We start from the raw sequence: 17974 nt of genomic DNA, 5'->3' as shown, positions 1-17974 counted from the left end.
GACAGTGATATATATGGCATATGTATATATGTATATATGTATATACATATGAATGATCTGGTTTTTCCAAAATCATCCCTTGGAAAAGTGAGTGTTGCTTTAGATTGCTACTAAACTGCAAAGTATCAGAATTTTTTTCATTGACTTTTTTTGAGTTCCAAGCAGTATTTCAGAAGGACTGACCCACCCCATGGTTCTAGTATTGTTATCCTTTTTATTGCCACCACAGTTATTGTTGGGGTTTGGTGCCTACAAGATGAATCCATTGCTTCTGATGGTCATCTACCCCCTTTCTGTAGCAGGACAGAGAGAAATTGAGAGAGAAGGAGGATATAGAGAGGGAGAGAGAAAGAGAGATACCTGCAGTACTGTTTCATTGTTTGTGAAGCTTCCCCCAACCTGAAGATAGGGACCAGGGGCTTAAACTTGGGTCCTTGCACATGGTAACTTAGGTTAAATTGAATGTGCTATTGCCTGACCCTTCCCTTGTGGTTCTAAACCAGGCTGACTGTTACAGAGGATTTGAAAGTGTAGAAGATGTAGGCTAAACATATATTTTTAAAAGTTCATCAGTTACATTTGCAAATAATGTGCTCTGCATGCTTTTATTCAACCTCTAGACACCTTTTCACACTTCTTAGTTTAAATCAATGAGCTCGTTCATTCATTAGAAAGACATAATTCTCCTGATTGCCAAATTTCAAACACTGGTGAAGCACAGGGATATTTTAAACCTCTGGAGGCCCAGGTGGTACCAGAGACCTATCCTGACAGGTTCTCTGGGGGAGGCCTCAGCAGGTGGAGAGTTAAGCAGGAAGGTGCAGGCTAGGGGAAATGTGGAAGATTCCTCAGTTGATGTCAGTTCAAGATGCTCATAGGAGTGATAGAGACTAAAGAAAAAAGGAGGCGATGAAATTCAACACAGAGTTAGAAATGACTGGCATTCTTTGAGGTCTGACAGCACAATTGCAAGTCTTGAATACCACTGTAAACACGGCTCTTTAGGATGACTCTAAAAAGCAATGCAGTATGAAAAGACAACTGACAGAATGGGAGAAAATATTTGCAAAGCATATATCTAATAAGGATGTAGTACCCAGAATTTATAAAGAACTCCTACAACCTCACAACAGCAAAACAAACCAACTCTGAAACACTGGCAAGGAACCTGAATAGATTTTTCGCTAAAGAAGACAAATAAATGGCCAACAAACATAGCAAAGGATACTCGGCGTCCTTAGTCATTAGGAAAATGGAAATCAAACAATGAGATGCCACTTCATACCCATTAGGATGACTAGTAGAGAAACAGTAAAGAAGGGAGTCAGGTGGTAGCTCAGCGGGTTAAGCACAGGTGGCACAAAGCTCAAGGACTGGCATAAGGATCCCAGTTCGAGCCCCCAGCTCCTCACCTTCAGGGGGGTCGCTTCACAAGTGGTGAAGCAGGTCTGCAGGTGTCTATCTTTCTCTCCCCCTCCCTGTCTTCCCCTTCTCTCTCCATTTCTCTCTGTCCTATCCAACAATGACAACATCAATAACAACAACAATAATAACTATAACAACAATAAAAACAGCAAAGACAACAAAAGGGAAAATAAATATAAATTTTTTTTAAAAAAGATAAGAAAAAACAGTAAAGCAAAATAATGGGTATTAACAAGGTTGTGGAATAACTGGAACCCTTGTACATTGCTGGTGGGAATGTATAAGCAATAACAGTTTCTCAAAGTGAAACACTGAGTTATAATATAATTCAACAAGTAAGTGTGTGTGTGCGTGTGTGTGTGTGTGTGTGTGTGAAATTTGAAAACAGAAACAGGAACTCAGATATTGCTATATGAATATTCATAGAAGCACTATTTATCATAGCTCAAAAGTGAAAATAACCCAAGTATTGATCAGCTGATGAATAGGAAAACAAAACCTGTTAAACTCATACAATGGACTCAACCTTTAAGATGACTTGAAATTCTGACACACACTATAAAAGTAGCCTTGAAAACATTTTTCTGAGTGAAATGAGTCATACATAAAAGGGCAATTGTTGTCTGAATTCTCTTACATAGGGTGTCTAGAATATGCAAACTCATAGACACAGAAGTTAGAATAAAGGTTATCAGAGGTTGAGGTGGAGGAGATAGGAATAACTGTGTAACAGTCACAGAGTTTCCATTTGGGATGATGAAAATTCACTGGAAAATAATTTGGTATGTTTGTACAATACTGTGAATGCACACTTTACAAAAGGTAATTTTCATTCTATATAATTTGCCATAGTTTCATATATATATTGCATGTCACTTGGAAAATGAGCTAATTGTGGTATATAAAATTGAACTGGGGAGAGGGGTTAGGCAGTGGTGCACTTAATATAGTGTGTATGTGACCATGCATGAAGACCTGGATTTGAGCTCCCAGTCCTCATCTGCAGGAAGAAAGCCTCAAGAGAGGTGGAACTGTGCTGCAAGTCACCCCTCCACACCTCTCCTCTCTTTCTATCTCTATCAGAAAAAGAAAGAAAAACTAGGGGGGAAGTCACTGGGAATGCTGTAATCTTCAAGCAGGCACTAAGGTTCCGTAATAATCCTGATGACATAAAAAAAAAGAAAGAATGAATGAAACGAAGAAAAGAAAGAAAGAGAGAAAGAAAGAAGAAAGCTAAAAGAAAAGGCAAAAAAAATTGTGTAGCAGTGGTTTGACCTGCGGATCAAATAAATTAATATTTGTAGAGCTCTTAGAACAATGCACAACACACACTAAACTTTATCGCCTCCAATCCCAATTCAATGAAATGAACATTTCAGGAAGTAGCAGTAGCCTCAGAGATTTGGGCTTTATTTAACTGCTCCTTACCCCTAAGTCCTCAATATATTAGAAGAACCAGACTAAAAAGTCTAAGTGTCCTCAAAAGGGTAAAATTTTTAAAATGTTTATATTTGTTGGGGGAAAATATATACCTTAGAGAAATAGCACACAATATTTGCAGTGAGTCAATAAATGTGGCAAGCAAGTAGAAAGACCTAAAAAAGATACCATAAAGTACTTAATCAAATAGTTTCTACTTAGAACTAGACACTCTCCTCACCTACTTCTTATTTCACTTCCCACAATCACTCTAAAGCTAACCTTGTCAGACAAAGTAAGGACTACAAAAGCTGGATAAGGGCAAGAGACCGGCATACTTTAATGATGACTCTTTAGTCACTACCAGGCCACCCTACCACCCGGGGCCCTAGTCAGAGAATCCTTGGATTCCCACATAGATATGATGGGCCTAGATCTCTAACAAATCCCTCTCTTCACTGCCACTGGTCATCTCCAACAGGAACAACATAATGGACCCCTTTGAAGGCCCCTACAGGACCTTGCAGTAAATCTGGATCAACAATGGTAGGGACTGTTCCATTCTCCAGAGGGAAGTTGTACAACATACTCTACTTTCTACTTGAGGAAGATGGGCCCTGAAATTAGTGCAGCCTAGTATGTTCCTAGCCATGGCCACAGAATGTGATCTCAGACCTACAAGGATACAGAGGTTACGTAGGCTCCTGTGCTGAATATGAGCCCCCCAATCAAATCAATGGGGTTTACAGTCAACAATATTTACATACTTTCCCCATATTTGGGAGCTACTTTCTTCCCTGATCCAGATTTCTAGTCCTTTTTCCAACTATGACACCATCTCCCCATTCAATAGCTTGGGTCCACCTGCATGTTAGCTGTCAGACTTGGGCAAAAAACTAGTAAAGCCATGGGCACCTTGGAATACACCTAGACCTACTAGTTTTGTCCAAAATGGAGACCGCCAAATCTTCACCTGCAATATTCTTGCCTTTAGGTTCATGGTCAGCAATTTGTTCTGCTTTATAATCTTAACAATTTTTCAGCCGCCAGGTTCCAGATGCTACCATGATACCAGCCTCACTTCCCTGGGCAGATGACCCCACCAATGTGTCCTCCCCAGACCCCTGCCCCACTAGGGAATGAGAGAGACAGGTTGGGACTATGGATCAACCTGCCAATGCCCATGTTCAGCAAGGAAGTAATTACAGAAGGCAGACCTTCCACCTTCTGCAACCCATAATGACCCTGGGTCCATACTCCCATAAAAATAAAGAATAGGAAAGCTATCAATGGAGGGGATGGGGTACAGAGTTCCAGTGGAGGGAATTGTGTGGAACTGTACCCCTCTTATCCTATGGTCTTGTCAATACTTCCATTTTATAAATACATTTTTTAATTTCTTTATAGGGGGATTAATGTTTTACATTCGACATTAAATACAATAGCTTGTACATGCATAACAATTCTCAGTTTTCCATATAACAATACAACACCCACTAGGTCTTCTGTCATCCTTTTTGGACCTGTATTCTCCACCCCCACCCCACACCCCAGAGTCTTTTATTTTGGTGCAATACACCAATTCTAGTTCAGGTTCTACTGTGTTTTCTCTTCTGATCTTGTTTTTTAACTTAAGAGTGAGATCATCCCATATTCATCCTTCTGTTTCTGACTTATTTCACTTAACATGAATTTTTCAAGGTCCATCCAAGATGGGCTGAAAACAGTGAAGTCACCATTTCATTTTATAAATACATTTATAAAAAGTTTAAAATGTTTATATATTTTAAAAATTTTTTGTTAATATTTATTTCCTTTTATTGCCCTTGTTGTTTTTTATTGTTGTAGTTATTATTTATTTAAGGAGACATTAACAAAACCGTAGGATAGGAGGGGTACAGCTCCACACAATTCCCGCCACCCGATCTCCATATCCCATCCCCTTCCCTGATAGCTTTCCCATTCTCTTTCCCTTGTGGGTTGCAAAAGGTGAAAGGTCTGGCTTCTGTAATTGCTTCTCTGCTGAACATGGGCGTTGAATGGTCGTAAAATGTTTATATTTTTAAGAACATAGGAAGACTGAAGCATTCACATTGCAAAATAATGGAAAGAAACTCAAAAAGTTTCAAATGGGCATGACATAAAAAGGAATTTCTCTCCATACTATCTCAACCTTCTCAGAGAAAAAATTCATACATAATTCCCACAGTGAACAACAACATACCCAATGCTCATCACAGTTTCTGTAACAGGGATTTTTGTCCTCTGGCAGCACAACCACTTTGTTTTAAACTTATGTCATTTTTATTTATAGGAATGCATGATTTATTAGTCTTTCATGGTGGACATTTATTTCAAGTATTTATTCACTATTATAAGCAACTGGCATGAATATCTTTGTGTAGCTATAGATATGTGCAAGTATTTCTGTAGATAAATTCCTAGAAATGGAAGTACAGGGATTAAAGGAATTTGCCTTTTATGTTTTGGTAGGTTCTGCCAAAGAAGCTGCATGATTTCACATGCCCACAGGCAAGGCCTGAGGTTCACTCTGCCCACCAGTCTCCAATCACTAGGGAGAAAAATCTTTCCCAACTTCGCCACCTGCTGTCCACACAGGAAGCTGCAGCCCCATGCCTCACAGAAGGCTGCTACCTAAACGCTGAGCGCTGAGCCTCTGCACCTCCCAGACTCCTAGACAATTTCTGCTTAAAGGAAAGAAACCACTCTTTTCCTAGAGAAGCAGCTGGCACTGAGATTCATCAAGCACTTTACACACAAGCTTGTGTAACCAGGCCAAGCTGCCACCTTGCTCTCTCTGTGTCTACCAAGTGTAAAATGTTTATAATAATATCAGCCTTCCAACACTGATGGCAGGATTCAGTAAGATAGTATGGTACCTCTAAAACCACATTAAGAGGCAGGAATCAGCAATGTGCAAAGACAAAAGCAAATGGTGGATGAATCACAGAAACATGTTTCATCTCAGTGGTCAGGGAAATGCCCATAAGCCAGATGCCCCTTTCTTGCCAATCAGATTGGCAAGGATTTAAAGGTTGATAAATGAATGTTGACAAGATTGTGGGGAAGTGCAAATTAAAACAAGTTACAAGCCTCTGCCTATCTGATTGGCAAATAAATGGAGAGACTGATACTATCTGATGGGGAATGAGGGGACTCCTTCCCTCTGGGGAGGCATATGAATTGCTCCATGGTTTTGGAAATCATGCAGCAGTAGCCAATAAACTTCTTAATGCATATGACCTTTGATCTGGCAAACCCACTTGCAGAAAACTGTCAAAGAGGAATAGTATTTGCAGATGGCAGGTGAGATATGAGCACAGTGTAACACTGTAAGAGCCACACACTCTCAAAAGGAAAACAATTATCCCTATTAGAGGGGAGAGGCTGTTTGAAATTTTTTTTTACTTTAATTTTGTTCTGTTTTATTTTTCCTTTAGTGTGTTTTTCTTCTGTGTTAAGTTAATGTCCACCTTTGATGAATTCCTTTTTTGCTTTGACTTTGTTTTTATCACTAATTCTCTGGTGTTTTTCAGGCACAATATCAAATCTTCTGCAGACAAGCATGTTTATTTCTACTTTATCCATTTTTATATCATTAACTGATTTGTCTTATCTAATTACATTGGCTAATAACTCTAAAAGATGTTTGCAACGACAGGGGAATAAGTTCAGCAACAATGTTCCATTAAAAAAGTTGCAAGTAGTACATATAATCCATTTTTTAAAATAACTCACATAGATGCTCTAGATACATGTATTTTGTCTCTGTTTGCAAAATACAATGTCCCTGGAAATGCTACGAAAGGATATATATCAGTATGCTAGCTTTGATTTCCATAAGGACCTGGCCTTGGAGGAGTCAATATTATTAATTTTTACTGGCTGTATCTCTAAAACTGTTAGCTACAAGATATGTGTTTTTCTTAATATAAAAAATCTAACATATTAAAGTTTAAAAATATGTATGTAAGGGAAAGGAGAGCTATTGTGAGCACTTTGGGAAACAAAGTTTAATCTAGTAACTAGCACACAGATGATACTCAGAAAACTGTTCTTTCTTTATTATCTCAACCAACCCTAACAGTCAGCCTTTGCAAAGATCCAGTGGTCTTCCTGTTATATACATGAGGTAAACTGCACACTGAGAAAACACACAGCCGTCTGAGGCCAGGTTCTCCCTTAACCATCCCCTCCCTGCTCCTTTAGGAAAGGACCTGGGGGAGGTGAGGGTGGGGACAGAGGAATCGCTTGCCCAAAATCATCAGCTAGGAAGCAGCAGAGTCAGGGTTTGAACCCACACCTTCTTGCAGGTATCTGATACCAGAATACATGCATGGCATTCCTCTGTTTTCCTGCGGTACTTGTTAAGTATACAGTTTCCGGGCCCTCTGTGGTGAATAGGACTCAAATTAGTAGGGTGGGACTTGAAGGTTCATATTATTCTCATTTATTTATTTATTTATTTATTTATTTATTTATTTATTTATTTACTTTGCCTACTGGGGCCTCATGCATGCACAATTCCACCGTTCTCAGTGAACTTTCTTTTCCTATTACAGGAGAAAGCTGAGAAAGAGTGGATCCAGGTGGTGGAGCACTTGGTTGAATGCACATGTTATAATGCACAAGGACCCAGGTTTGAGCCCCAGGTTCCCACCTGCAGGGGGGAAGCTTCATAAGTGGTGAAGCAGGTCTGCAGGTGTCTCTCTGTCACTCTCCCTTTCAATTTCCCTCTTCTCAATTTCTGTCTGTCTCTATCTAATAAATAAATAAATACAAAAATAACGATAATTTTTTAAAATTTAAAGAGAGAGGAAAGAGATCATAGCACCACTCCATCATTTATGAAACTTCTCCTGGGGCCATGTATGGTGTCCCCATATGGTGACAGGGGCTCAAACCTACATCCTTGTATCTGTTCTTCTGTGTGAACTATCTCCTGGCCCCAGGGATTTGTATTTTTAACCAGAACTCAGGAGATTCTTCTTACTGGGGAAGTTTGAGAGAGCGGGACAGTGCTGCTGAGTGGTCCCCTCTGACCTTGTGTGAAGAATCAAGCCCAGAGATGCTTATCAATACTTCCCCTCTATATCCACGAAAGCAAATGAGGTGTATTTTTACCAACTGATGCAGAAATGCTCTAGACATGGTGTTCAGTGAAAGACTCAAATGACAGGGCAATTCCTCCAGTGTGCTACATCTATGGTAACAAACACAGGCCTGAAAACACAGTGTAATGAGGGCAGGTGTGCACTGAAAGGCATGCCCATGAATATTCACAAGCACCTTCTTTATAACTGCCCCAAGTTGGGAATCACCAAGATATTCATGAACTGGGGGGTTGACAAGCAAAACAGCTTATTACCCAAATGAAATATTGCATGACAAAGAAAAAGCACTATTGATAAATACCCAACTTTGATGAACCCCACAAACATGAAGTTGAGTGAAGGGAGCCAGGCATAGTAAGACACATACTGTATGGTTCGACCTATAGAAAGTTCCATCCTCCTTCAGGAGGCTCACTTCACAAGCAGTGAAGCAGGTCTGCAGGTGTCTCTCTTTCTCTCCCCCTCTCTATCTCCCCCTCCTCTCTCAATTTCTCTCTGTCCTATCCAGTAAAATGGAATAAAATAGCAAAAAAAAAAAAAAGTTCCAGAAAAGATAAACTAATCTGAGATGAAAGACCCTTATTCAGTGGCTACCTCTCAGAGGTAGATATTGGCTAGAAAAGGAAGTGAAATGTTCAGATATACCTTTCAGCTGTGCATTTGCGAACTGTATGTAGATCACACCTCACACTTTCCTGTATGTAGATTGTACCTCAGCTAAAATAAAGGAATAAAAGCTTTTAAAAATAGAAAATAAGGACTGGGTGGTGGCTCATCTGATAGGGCAAACATGTTACCATGCTTGAGTACCCAGGTTCAAACCTCTGGCCCCCATCTGCAAGGGGAAGTGGGTTGGGGAGCTTCACAAAGGTGAACAGTGCTGTAGGTGTCTCTCCTTCTGTCTCTGTCTCTCACTCTTTATCAAAACAGAACAAAAAAGGAAGTAAGAAAGAAAAAAAGAAAGAAGGAAAAAATTAAAAAGGAAGGAATAAAGAAGGAAATGAAAGGGCCTCTGGGAAAGGTGGAGTTGTATAGGCATCAAGCCCCAGCAATAATAAAATAAACACAAAAATGTATTTGTGTGTGTGTGTTTAGAGAAAGCTCTGTAAGGCTATTTTCCAAGTTAGTAATAGATGTGGAGTGAGTAGACAATTCTTTTCAGGATTTTCTAGAATATTCTATATTGCTGAGATTGTGTACAATAAACAGGAGTTACCTGTAGAAAAATTTAAAGCAATTGCAATCTAAGTGCTTGTGGAGAGTATGCTTGCTCTCTCTAAACTGATGCTTTGCATCAAAATTTTCACCAAGAAACTAGCCTTAGCCCAACCCTGCCTCCCCACTACTCACATACACCCAGGGACAGAGCTCTTCATATCTCCCAGGGTACTATTGTCCCTCCTCCTTGCAATCTGTGATCCTTCAACTTGAGTTTGGACTTTCCTCTGCATCTCTCCATCCATCCCACCACCCACCAGTACACCCACAGTACTTACCCGCGGACAGGGAGCCACGTGCCAGTTTGGGGAGCAGCAGGTCGAGTTGGCGGAAGGTATGGAAAACATCAGCTGAGTGGCTGCGGTCCTGAGCCTGGCTCTGAGGGGTGCGTGGCAGTGCCTCCACTCCATACAGAGTCAGGAAGCCAGCTCTAAGGACAGCAGACAGCAGGTCAGGGCATCCTCCTTAGACCCACAGGGCCAAACCTTGATTCCTTGATTCACACACTCATGAGCACCTGCCTTTCCTACTGTCTGCCCTGGACTGTTCTGGATTGGGGAGGCAGCCATGACGAAATCAGACAAAACACCCTAGACCCTTGTGAAGCAGACCCATCAGTACAGGAGAGAGAAAAGTGGATTGAGAGGGTAACTAAAGTGTCAGCTGGTCCCCAGAGGGACTACAGAAGGCTGGAATGGGGAGGAGGGTGCTTTTGCCGATAGTAAAGGGATGAGGAAGGTCAGAGGGAAGAGCAAGTGCCAATTCATGGAATCAGGAAGGAGCCGAGTGGACAGCAGTGAAGGCTGGTGGCTGGTTAGGCCAAGCAGAGTGGGTGATGGGAAACAGGTGTGCTGATGAGGAGAGGAAGCTCTGCAAAGGGAGTAAAGGTGGGCTCCCTGGAGGAGGCAAGGTTAGTTCTGAGAGCTGCAGAGTGAGTAGGGGCAAGGAGTCTGGGCATGGTGGAGCTGAGGGACCAATTAAACCCCAGGAGGAGCAACCAAGTCTCACTGAGTCCTTGCTGGAGCAGGAATGTGAAGGGGTGGGACAGCAGTGGCCTAGGAGTTAGCAGGAGTATAATCACACATGGCAGAGTGACCTGTCGGTCCTGGGAGTCTGAGCAGGAGAGAAGCAGGTCTGCAGTGTAGAAAAAGACTGAGACAGGAATAAGTGTATACACACACACACACACACACACACACACACACACACACACACACACACCCCTAATGGGAAGGCGCCCAGAGGACATCTTTGCACCACAGTCCACTTTTAAAAATTCATTTATTTGTTTCTTAGATTAACTTGGTTTACAAGACTATAAACATGTAAGAAGTGTAATTTTAAACTTCATCCAAATATGCTACCACATCACACTCCCCACAAAAGTATCACTATTACCTCCCCCCTCCACACAAACCCCTTGAACCCTCTTCATTCCTGAAGCCCACTTCCCTGTCACCCCAACATCCCCACCCCCCCACCCCCCACCCACTCAACCCCTCAAAAAAAAAAAACCTCAGGCCCCGCTGGAAATCTCAGTTCTGCAGACTGGGTCCAGAGGTTTGTCTTCATTTGACTTTATTTGTTTTCCTTTGCTTTATTTCTTTACTTACCCCAAATGGGTGAGGTCATTCAGTAGTTTTCTTTAAAGCCAACTGAATCTATATTTAAACATCTGAAGGGAATTCACACAAAATCTGGATGACCTCACTCATGGCAAGGATTTGAGAAACTATGAGAAAATACAGGGTGAAGTATTCCTCAACTGTGCTGTATTCAGTGGGGGGGGGGGGGGGGAACTGAACAAGTTGTGTAGATTCCCTGGACCTTGATTTTCTACCCCTGTCAAATGGGGTTTGTAAATTACCAGCTTCAAAATGGCTGTGAGCATTAAATGTGTTCACACACATCAACTTACAGGTCTGCACACACATGTGTGCCTTATATGTACCTGTGTCCATATGTGTCAAAGGATGTCCGTCCTTTACACTGAAACTATCATTCTAGTTTGGGGGGAAGTGATGGTTGCAACACTGGTTAATTAATTTCACCTCCACAAATCAAGATGCTGTCCTTATTACTTAAAATACGCTTCCTCACACCCTGTCTCAAAGCATTTTAGTCCCACTACTGCTCCACTCAAATCCTTCAAGATCCTTCCAAATCCATTCCCCAGTGTTACCTAAATTTGCACTATCTCTGGTCCAGGCCATCGTTTTTCTCACCTGGGTCACTTCAACAGCTCCTAACAGGCCCTCCATTCCTGTCTCACACCTGGCATATAGTTTCACCTCCATGGCAGTGCCAAAGAGAAATTTCAAATCTCTAAGTACATTTATGTCACCCTTCTGCATAAAGCTCTGTATCACTTCTCTTAGGATAAAGTCCAAAGCCATCCCTGGCCTTGAGACTTTTGAGAAATTTCTTTGATCTCATCTCCACCCTCTCCTCCTGGATCACAGGACTGCAGACACTCTGGCTTTCCTATCAAGCCTCTTCCTACCACTAGGCCTTTGCACTTGCAGTATCTTTTGCCTACAATCTGGCAAAGTGTGGTTTTATAGGCAGGCCTCAACTCTGAAGCTAAACCCTCAGAGAGACCCATCTCTTCAGTCTCATGAAAAGAGACTCCCCCCCACATCCTAGGCATGGTGCCATTCTTTGTTTATAACTTGACTTATTTGTTTATCTCTGTAGCTGTCATTTATCTCTGCCTTGATTGCTTGATTTAGTATCAGTCTCTTCTGCTAGTATCAGTTCTGTGAGTTTTAGGACTTCCTTTGTCTTTTCTCTGCCGCAGCTTCAGTGCCTGGAATAGTCCAGCACTCTCAATAGTCCATATATATATGGTCTGATAAAAGGTTAAATTCCTGGACTGATTTCCCATGCATTTTGTTTTTCTGACCTGTAAGTTCAAGACTTGGAAGTCACAGGATAAGAAAGTTTCTGATGCTCTGGGGTGACCAGAAGTCCCACCCGCACCCCACTACACACACACACACACACACACACACACACACACACACACACACACACACACATCATTTGGACTCTATATCCTTTACAGCTCCTAGAATGGGCCATGGGAAACCTGTGGGTCCCAGAGGTAAAATGTCTTCTTGGGGTCTTTTCTGAGTGTCCCCAAACTACTTTACCACTTAGTCAGTCCTCCTGGATCTCCATGATTAAAAGCTAACCCAGAGCTGGGCTCCAATCAAGAAAGTGAGAACCACCTGGGCTCACCTGAGCAGGAAGCTGTAGGAGAAGTCGAAGAGACCCATCTCATGCCAGCCACTGCCCATCTCTGTGGTGTCACCCAGCAGCACAGTGCACAGGTTGGTATACATGGCTTCTGTGAGAGCCTGGAGGTCTCTGTGGAGGAGGGTTCTGGGACAGAACACAAAGGAATCAGAATGCAGCTTCCAAGGGGAAATGTATGCATAGATGCCACCCTCCCCAAACCTCAAGGTTCCAGTCCTTCTTTTGGAAGACTGACTTAAATGAGATGAAATTATTACCACTATCATCATCAACAATGACAATCGTTATCACTTATCATACTAAGCACATTTTTTCCATTCCATCTTTCAACAACTTTAAGGACAACAGTTAATATGATGCTAATTTTGTAGGTGGAGAGACTCAGGGACAGAGAAGAAAGGAACAAGCCCAAGGTTATCTAGCCAGAAAGTGATCAAGCTAGAGCTGAACCCCTGATCTGCCCAGCTCCTAGCCATGATAGCCATTTTTTCTTGGACACACACTGGAAAAGGAATGCACAAACTTCTGCAAGAGGGAAAAGTTAAGAAGCCAGCCCTTGAGATCCAAAGGGACACCAGTTTGGATAGCCCAAGTGTCCACTGACCAAGGACTGCTAGTTAGACAGTACCCTGAGTAACTCAGTAAGAGGATTTAGGGCATCTGTGATCTGTTCTCATTTGGTGTGTCTCAGAGTATGAAGAAAGCACCTACTCTGGGTGGCCATACAGCTGAAGATAAAGTCTCCATTTACATTGGTTTGTTCTAGCCCTCCCCTGCCAAGAGAATTGGATCAGTCCTATTAATTTCGCGGGCCTGCTTGGCCCCGCCCCAAGGAACCCCGGGAGAGGGTTCCTGAGTTCGAGAGTGACAGAGTTCCTGAGTTCCTGAGTTCGAGAATTTCAGGGTTACAGAGTAAGAGAGAGTTCCAGTGTGCCAGAGTTTCAGAGGGTTCCCAAGTACGAGAATTCGAGAGTTCCTGAGTTCCAGAGTAGAGTTCCAGAGTTCCAGAGTTGGAGAGTTCCTGAGTTCAAGAGTAAGAGAGAGTGTTTGTGCCGCCGCAAAGAGACAGCAGAGTTCTGTTTGGTGATTAGTTTGTCTTAGTTTATGAATCGTTGTTTCTGAATAAAGAAATACAGCTTCCCTGCCCAGCCGTTGTCTCCGTGTCTCTGTTACCCGCCCGTGAAGCTAGCCCGGCCGGCAGGAGCTCTGAAATTTTAACAACAAACGGCAGCCCATCATGGCCGCCACCCCTGGGAACCTAGGCCCACGCCTTCTGCAAAACTGGCCGGCCTGCCCTCTTTCTATGAATTCTGGAACCATCCCGGGCCTCCCGGACCCCCGGGCTCCCTGCCGAAACTGGGCACACGAGATCTCCAGCCGCCGGTCCGGTCTGAAGGCAGACAAGCTGGAGTATGCAGAGATTTGTGCAGAGATCGCAACCTGCAATTCCTAAAAGTGAAGCTGCGCGGGAAGCCACCTCCGGATGGTGAACCCCCCCTCCAACAACTAAGACAGTACAGATTTAAATTCGTGTTTAAAATGACATGTCTTCGTAACAAAGGTTTCTCTCCTTGTGTATTAATGACCATGTTTATGTGTATGTTTAAAGTTTGGTAAACAGTAGCTTTAAGGCTAAATTCTTACTAGTCAAAGTTAAATGAAAAAGGTTTTCAATGTAATTCTCATAAAGATAAAATTAACTTACATTTAAAGTCTAAGGTAAAAATTAGCTAACAATCAATATATTTTAACTAAGTTAGTCTAAACAAAAGGTTAAATAGACTTGTTGATATGTAAAACACTACCTTCTCTATTAGAAATGGTAGATCGCACAATGGCTATGCTAATTATTCTCATGCCTGAGGTTTCCTCTCCGGCCCACACCTAGGGTGTGTCTCCATCTTGAATGGGTGTAACAAAAGGTTAAAAGACATTGTTGATATGTAAAAGTCTCAAATTCCTTCTCTATTAGAAACGTTGGATCGTGCAGTAGATATGCTAATAACAAGTTTTGTTTCATAGTAAGTTGCAGCCAGCTGCCTTTGGGACTCTAGGCCGTTCCCTGCCCCCATGCAAATGCCCGTCGAAGAAAGTACGCCCCCCAGAGGCAAGAAATGTTTTTTTTTAAGCTGATAAAGTTTAGTTTGTGCCAGTTTCTTTTTTAAAAAATGCCTGTACGATATAGGTTTCTGTTCACCCCACACCCTTGATACTGTAGCCATTTAGTTAAAAAGAAAAGGGGGAATTGTCGTATGCTTTACATTGGTTTGTTCTAGCCCTCCCCCGCCAAGAGAATTGGATCAGTCCTATTAATTTCGCGGGCCTGCTTGGCCCCGCCCCAAGGAACCCCGGGAGAGGGTTCCTGAGTTCGAGAGTGACAGAGTTCCTGAGTTCCTGAGTTTGAGAATTTCAGGGTTACAGAGTAAGAGAGAGTTCCAGTGTGCCAGAGTTTCAGAGGGTTCCCAAGTATGAGAGTTCGAGAGTTCCTGAGTTCCAGAGTAGAGTTCCAGAGTTCCAGAGTTGGAGAGTTCCTGAGTTCAAGAGTAAGAGAGAGTGTTTGTGCCGCCGCAAAGAGACAGCAGAGTTCTGTTTGGTGATTAGTTTGTCTTAGTTTATGAATCGTTGTTTCTGAATAAAGAAATACAGCTTCCCTGCCCAGCCGTTGTCTCCGCGTCTCTGTTACCCGCTGTGAAGCAAGCCGGCCGGCAAGAGCCTCCGAAAAATTTAACAACAGTTTGGATAGCCCAAGTGTCCACTGACCAAGGACTGCTAGTTAGACAGGACCCTGAGTAACTCAGTATGAGGATTTAGGGCATCTGTGATGTGTTCTCATTTGGTGTGTCTCAGAGTATGAAGAAAGCACCTACTCTGGGTGGCCATACAGCTGAAGATAAAGTCTCCATGATCCACATTCAGCAATCAGCCAGGACTGAGGTATTACTAGAAGCCAAGAAAGGTGGGATTCTATATCTAAAGTTAAGACCCCTCTGCACTTTTGCTGGGATCTAGACCAGAAAGGGCACCGTTAGAGCAACTGGATAAGGTCCACTGGATGGTACAGAGCTGGTGTTCAACAGTCCACACCTTGTGGACATGGCAAGAAAATGCTAGTGTGCCAAGTAGGCACTGTAGTTCTTCGTTGCCACCTGCTGTTTGGAAATAGGACAGATTCTTTTAAGCTGAGCTGTTGGGTACTTGGATAATTCAACATGAGAGAATCTCCAGAGGGAGATTTCATGAACTCTCAAGTCACAGAAATTTTTGAACTTTCAAACTGGAAACAAAAGAGACTTGACTCACATGGGATAATGTATGTAACAGGCTTTACTTAAATTAACATGGTGCCTAGACATGTTCAATAAATGTGAACTGGCATATCAACTGGCCCTGACCAAACTGTTTCTCCTGACAGGGTCCCAATATTCATCCTCAATAAAGACAACTTCTCTAAACATATATAGCAGCCATGTCCAGAAGATATCATAATAGTTGTGAGAAATTCCCAGAAGTTCCTGGGCATATCTTAAACCAGGAAAGCTGAGCCCTGGCTAAATAGAAGAGGATGCAGGGAACTATGGACACCTATTGCTAGTGATACCCTGTAACTTCCCTGAAGTGGTGGGTTCAGGATGCTCAAACTCAGAAATACTTCTAGAAGCTATTCTAGAAAGTCAAGGTGAGACTGGGCATGACTTTCATTAGTGTTCACTTCATCGGCTTGTCTTCCTCAGTTTCAGTAGATCTGCAAAATTCAATTCGTTACAACCCCTAATTCAAGGAGAATGCTCTTCCAGGAGACAGATCATTAGAGATTACCACCAGGCTATGTAAACACTATGTGAATTCACTGGGGAGTAAAAAACACAGTCACAGTCTTATTTCCTCAGTCTCATGGAGAATAGACTGTGGAGTTTGCAGACATGGGTTCAAATCCCAGTTCTGTCACTGACTATCAGTAAATCTTGAAGAAGTTACTTCGCTCCTCTGAGCTTCCATTTTTTTCATCTGTAAATTAAAGATATAAAAATATACCTCTTGAGGCTATTGCACAGGGAAGAAAGTGTGTCTAGCAAACTCATGGTATATGATAGATGAATTTAAATGATAGCTGGCCTTATTCTGCACCCCTACATCTAGAACAGTGGTCAGTGTTTAGTAGGTTCTCAGATGTGTGAAGAATGAATGCATAGCAAATGTGGCCACGTGTCCTCTCATTGATCTAGGTGTTTTTGATGTTTCGAGACCTGCATAATTTCCATCTGTGTCACTTGTTACAAGTCTCTTATCTGAGCCCTAGGGTGTCATCTATAAAGAAGGGGGGGCTATAATCCACTCAACCTTCAATGTTGCTGCAAAAGCTAATGAGTCATACACAAAGCCTGACACAGAGTATGAACTAAATAACATCCATCACCCCTGTCACCTCCCTTCCTTTTACAGATGAGGAAACAAAGGCTCAGAGAAGGCAAGTGACTTATCTAAAGTCACAAAACTAGGAAGTGGTGGAGCTGAAGTTTAGACCTAAGTCTGGTCAGGCCAAATTCTGGTATCTTCCTACTAAAATCAGTTTTCTCCTAAGAAATAAAAAGACCCTCTTTAGCCCAAAGATTTCAGATTGTTTCAGTTTCTTTTACTTATCTTCATTTTTTAAAGCTATTTTTTTTATTTGATAGGACAGAAAGAAATTGATCGGGAAGGGGAATAGAGAGGGAGAGACGGAGATACCTGCTTCAACACTCATAAAGCTTTTCCCCTGCAGGTGGGGATTTATTTACCTTCTGTAAACCAAATGTATTTATTGAGACAAGTACAGTTCACATGGACTGTGGTTATACAGATAGAGAGAGGTAAATTGTCCATCCTAGTTCACCCACAAGTACCATTTTCAGCCACTCACGGTTTCATCTTGGCCTTTTCATCATTAGGGTTGTAATGTGGAAGTTGAACATTGAAAATCCTCTCCATGAGGAAGACAGCATAGGAATGGAAGTCCAGCTTGGTGCGAGGCTCCCACACCACCGCATCATAGGAGTGTGGGTCCAAAATGACAGTAACATACCTGCCTCCCACCAGCACCTGTGGAAACCAGGAAGGGTGAAGTAAGGAGTTCTGTGATCAACTGAGGCAGCTCTCAGTGGTCAAAGGTTTACCATGTGCTGGTACTGGCCCCACCAGGTATGCAGTGGACAGTGTTCACAGATCTATACCTCATAACCACTTGGTAGGGACTACAATTTGCCCATTTACAACTGAAAAGTGAGGTTCAGAGAAGGCATGTAATGTGCCCAGGATCACACAGCTAAGAAGAGAAAGAGCTAGAATTGGAATTCAGTGACACTTTGAGCCAAAGAGCATACCTTTAACTGCCTCACTTTTAAGCACAAGCTATGGTTATCTTGGTTTTGCCTTATCTCCCGAAAACAAGTGAAATTTTGCTCAAACATAGCAGCAGATGGATGGATTGAAAGGAAGGGAGGTGGGGTGGGGTGGGTGGGTGGGGAGAATACAGGTCCATG

The 17974-nt window shown here is 42.4% G+C and overlaps 1 protein-coding gene across 2 annotated transcripts in view; it reads right to left on the bottom strand.

The window, feature by feature from the left end:
- PTGIS (prostaglandin I2 synthase) overlaps nt 1-17974 on the bottom strand; it is a 52722-nt gene that overhangs the window by 18269 nt on the left and 16479 nt on the right. For both annotated transcript variants that reach the window (XM_007533207.3, XM_060185600.1), the window contains 3 exons: nt 17356-17534; nt 12441-12584; nt 9476-9627 (listed from right to left, as the gene is read on the bottom strand). In XM_007533207.3, the coding sequence (XP_007533269.1) occupies nt 9476-9627; nt 12441-12584; nt 17356-17534 (475 nt within the window). The remainder of the gene's footprint in view (nt 1-9475; nt 9628-12440; nt 12585-17355; nt 17535-17974) is intronic.

Source organism: Erinaceus europaeus, chromosome 1 (assembly GCF_950295315.1).
Source record: "Erinaceus europaeus chromosome 1, mEriEur2.1, whole genome shotgun sequence".
Lineage (NCBI taxonomy): Eukaryota > Metazoa > Chordata > Mammalia > Eulipotyphla > Erinaceidae > Erinaceus > Erinaceus europaeus.
The sequence above is the reverse complement of the archived record's forward strand: the minus strand, read 5'-3'. Positions and strand labels throughout refer to the sequence as shown.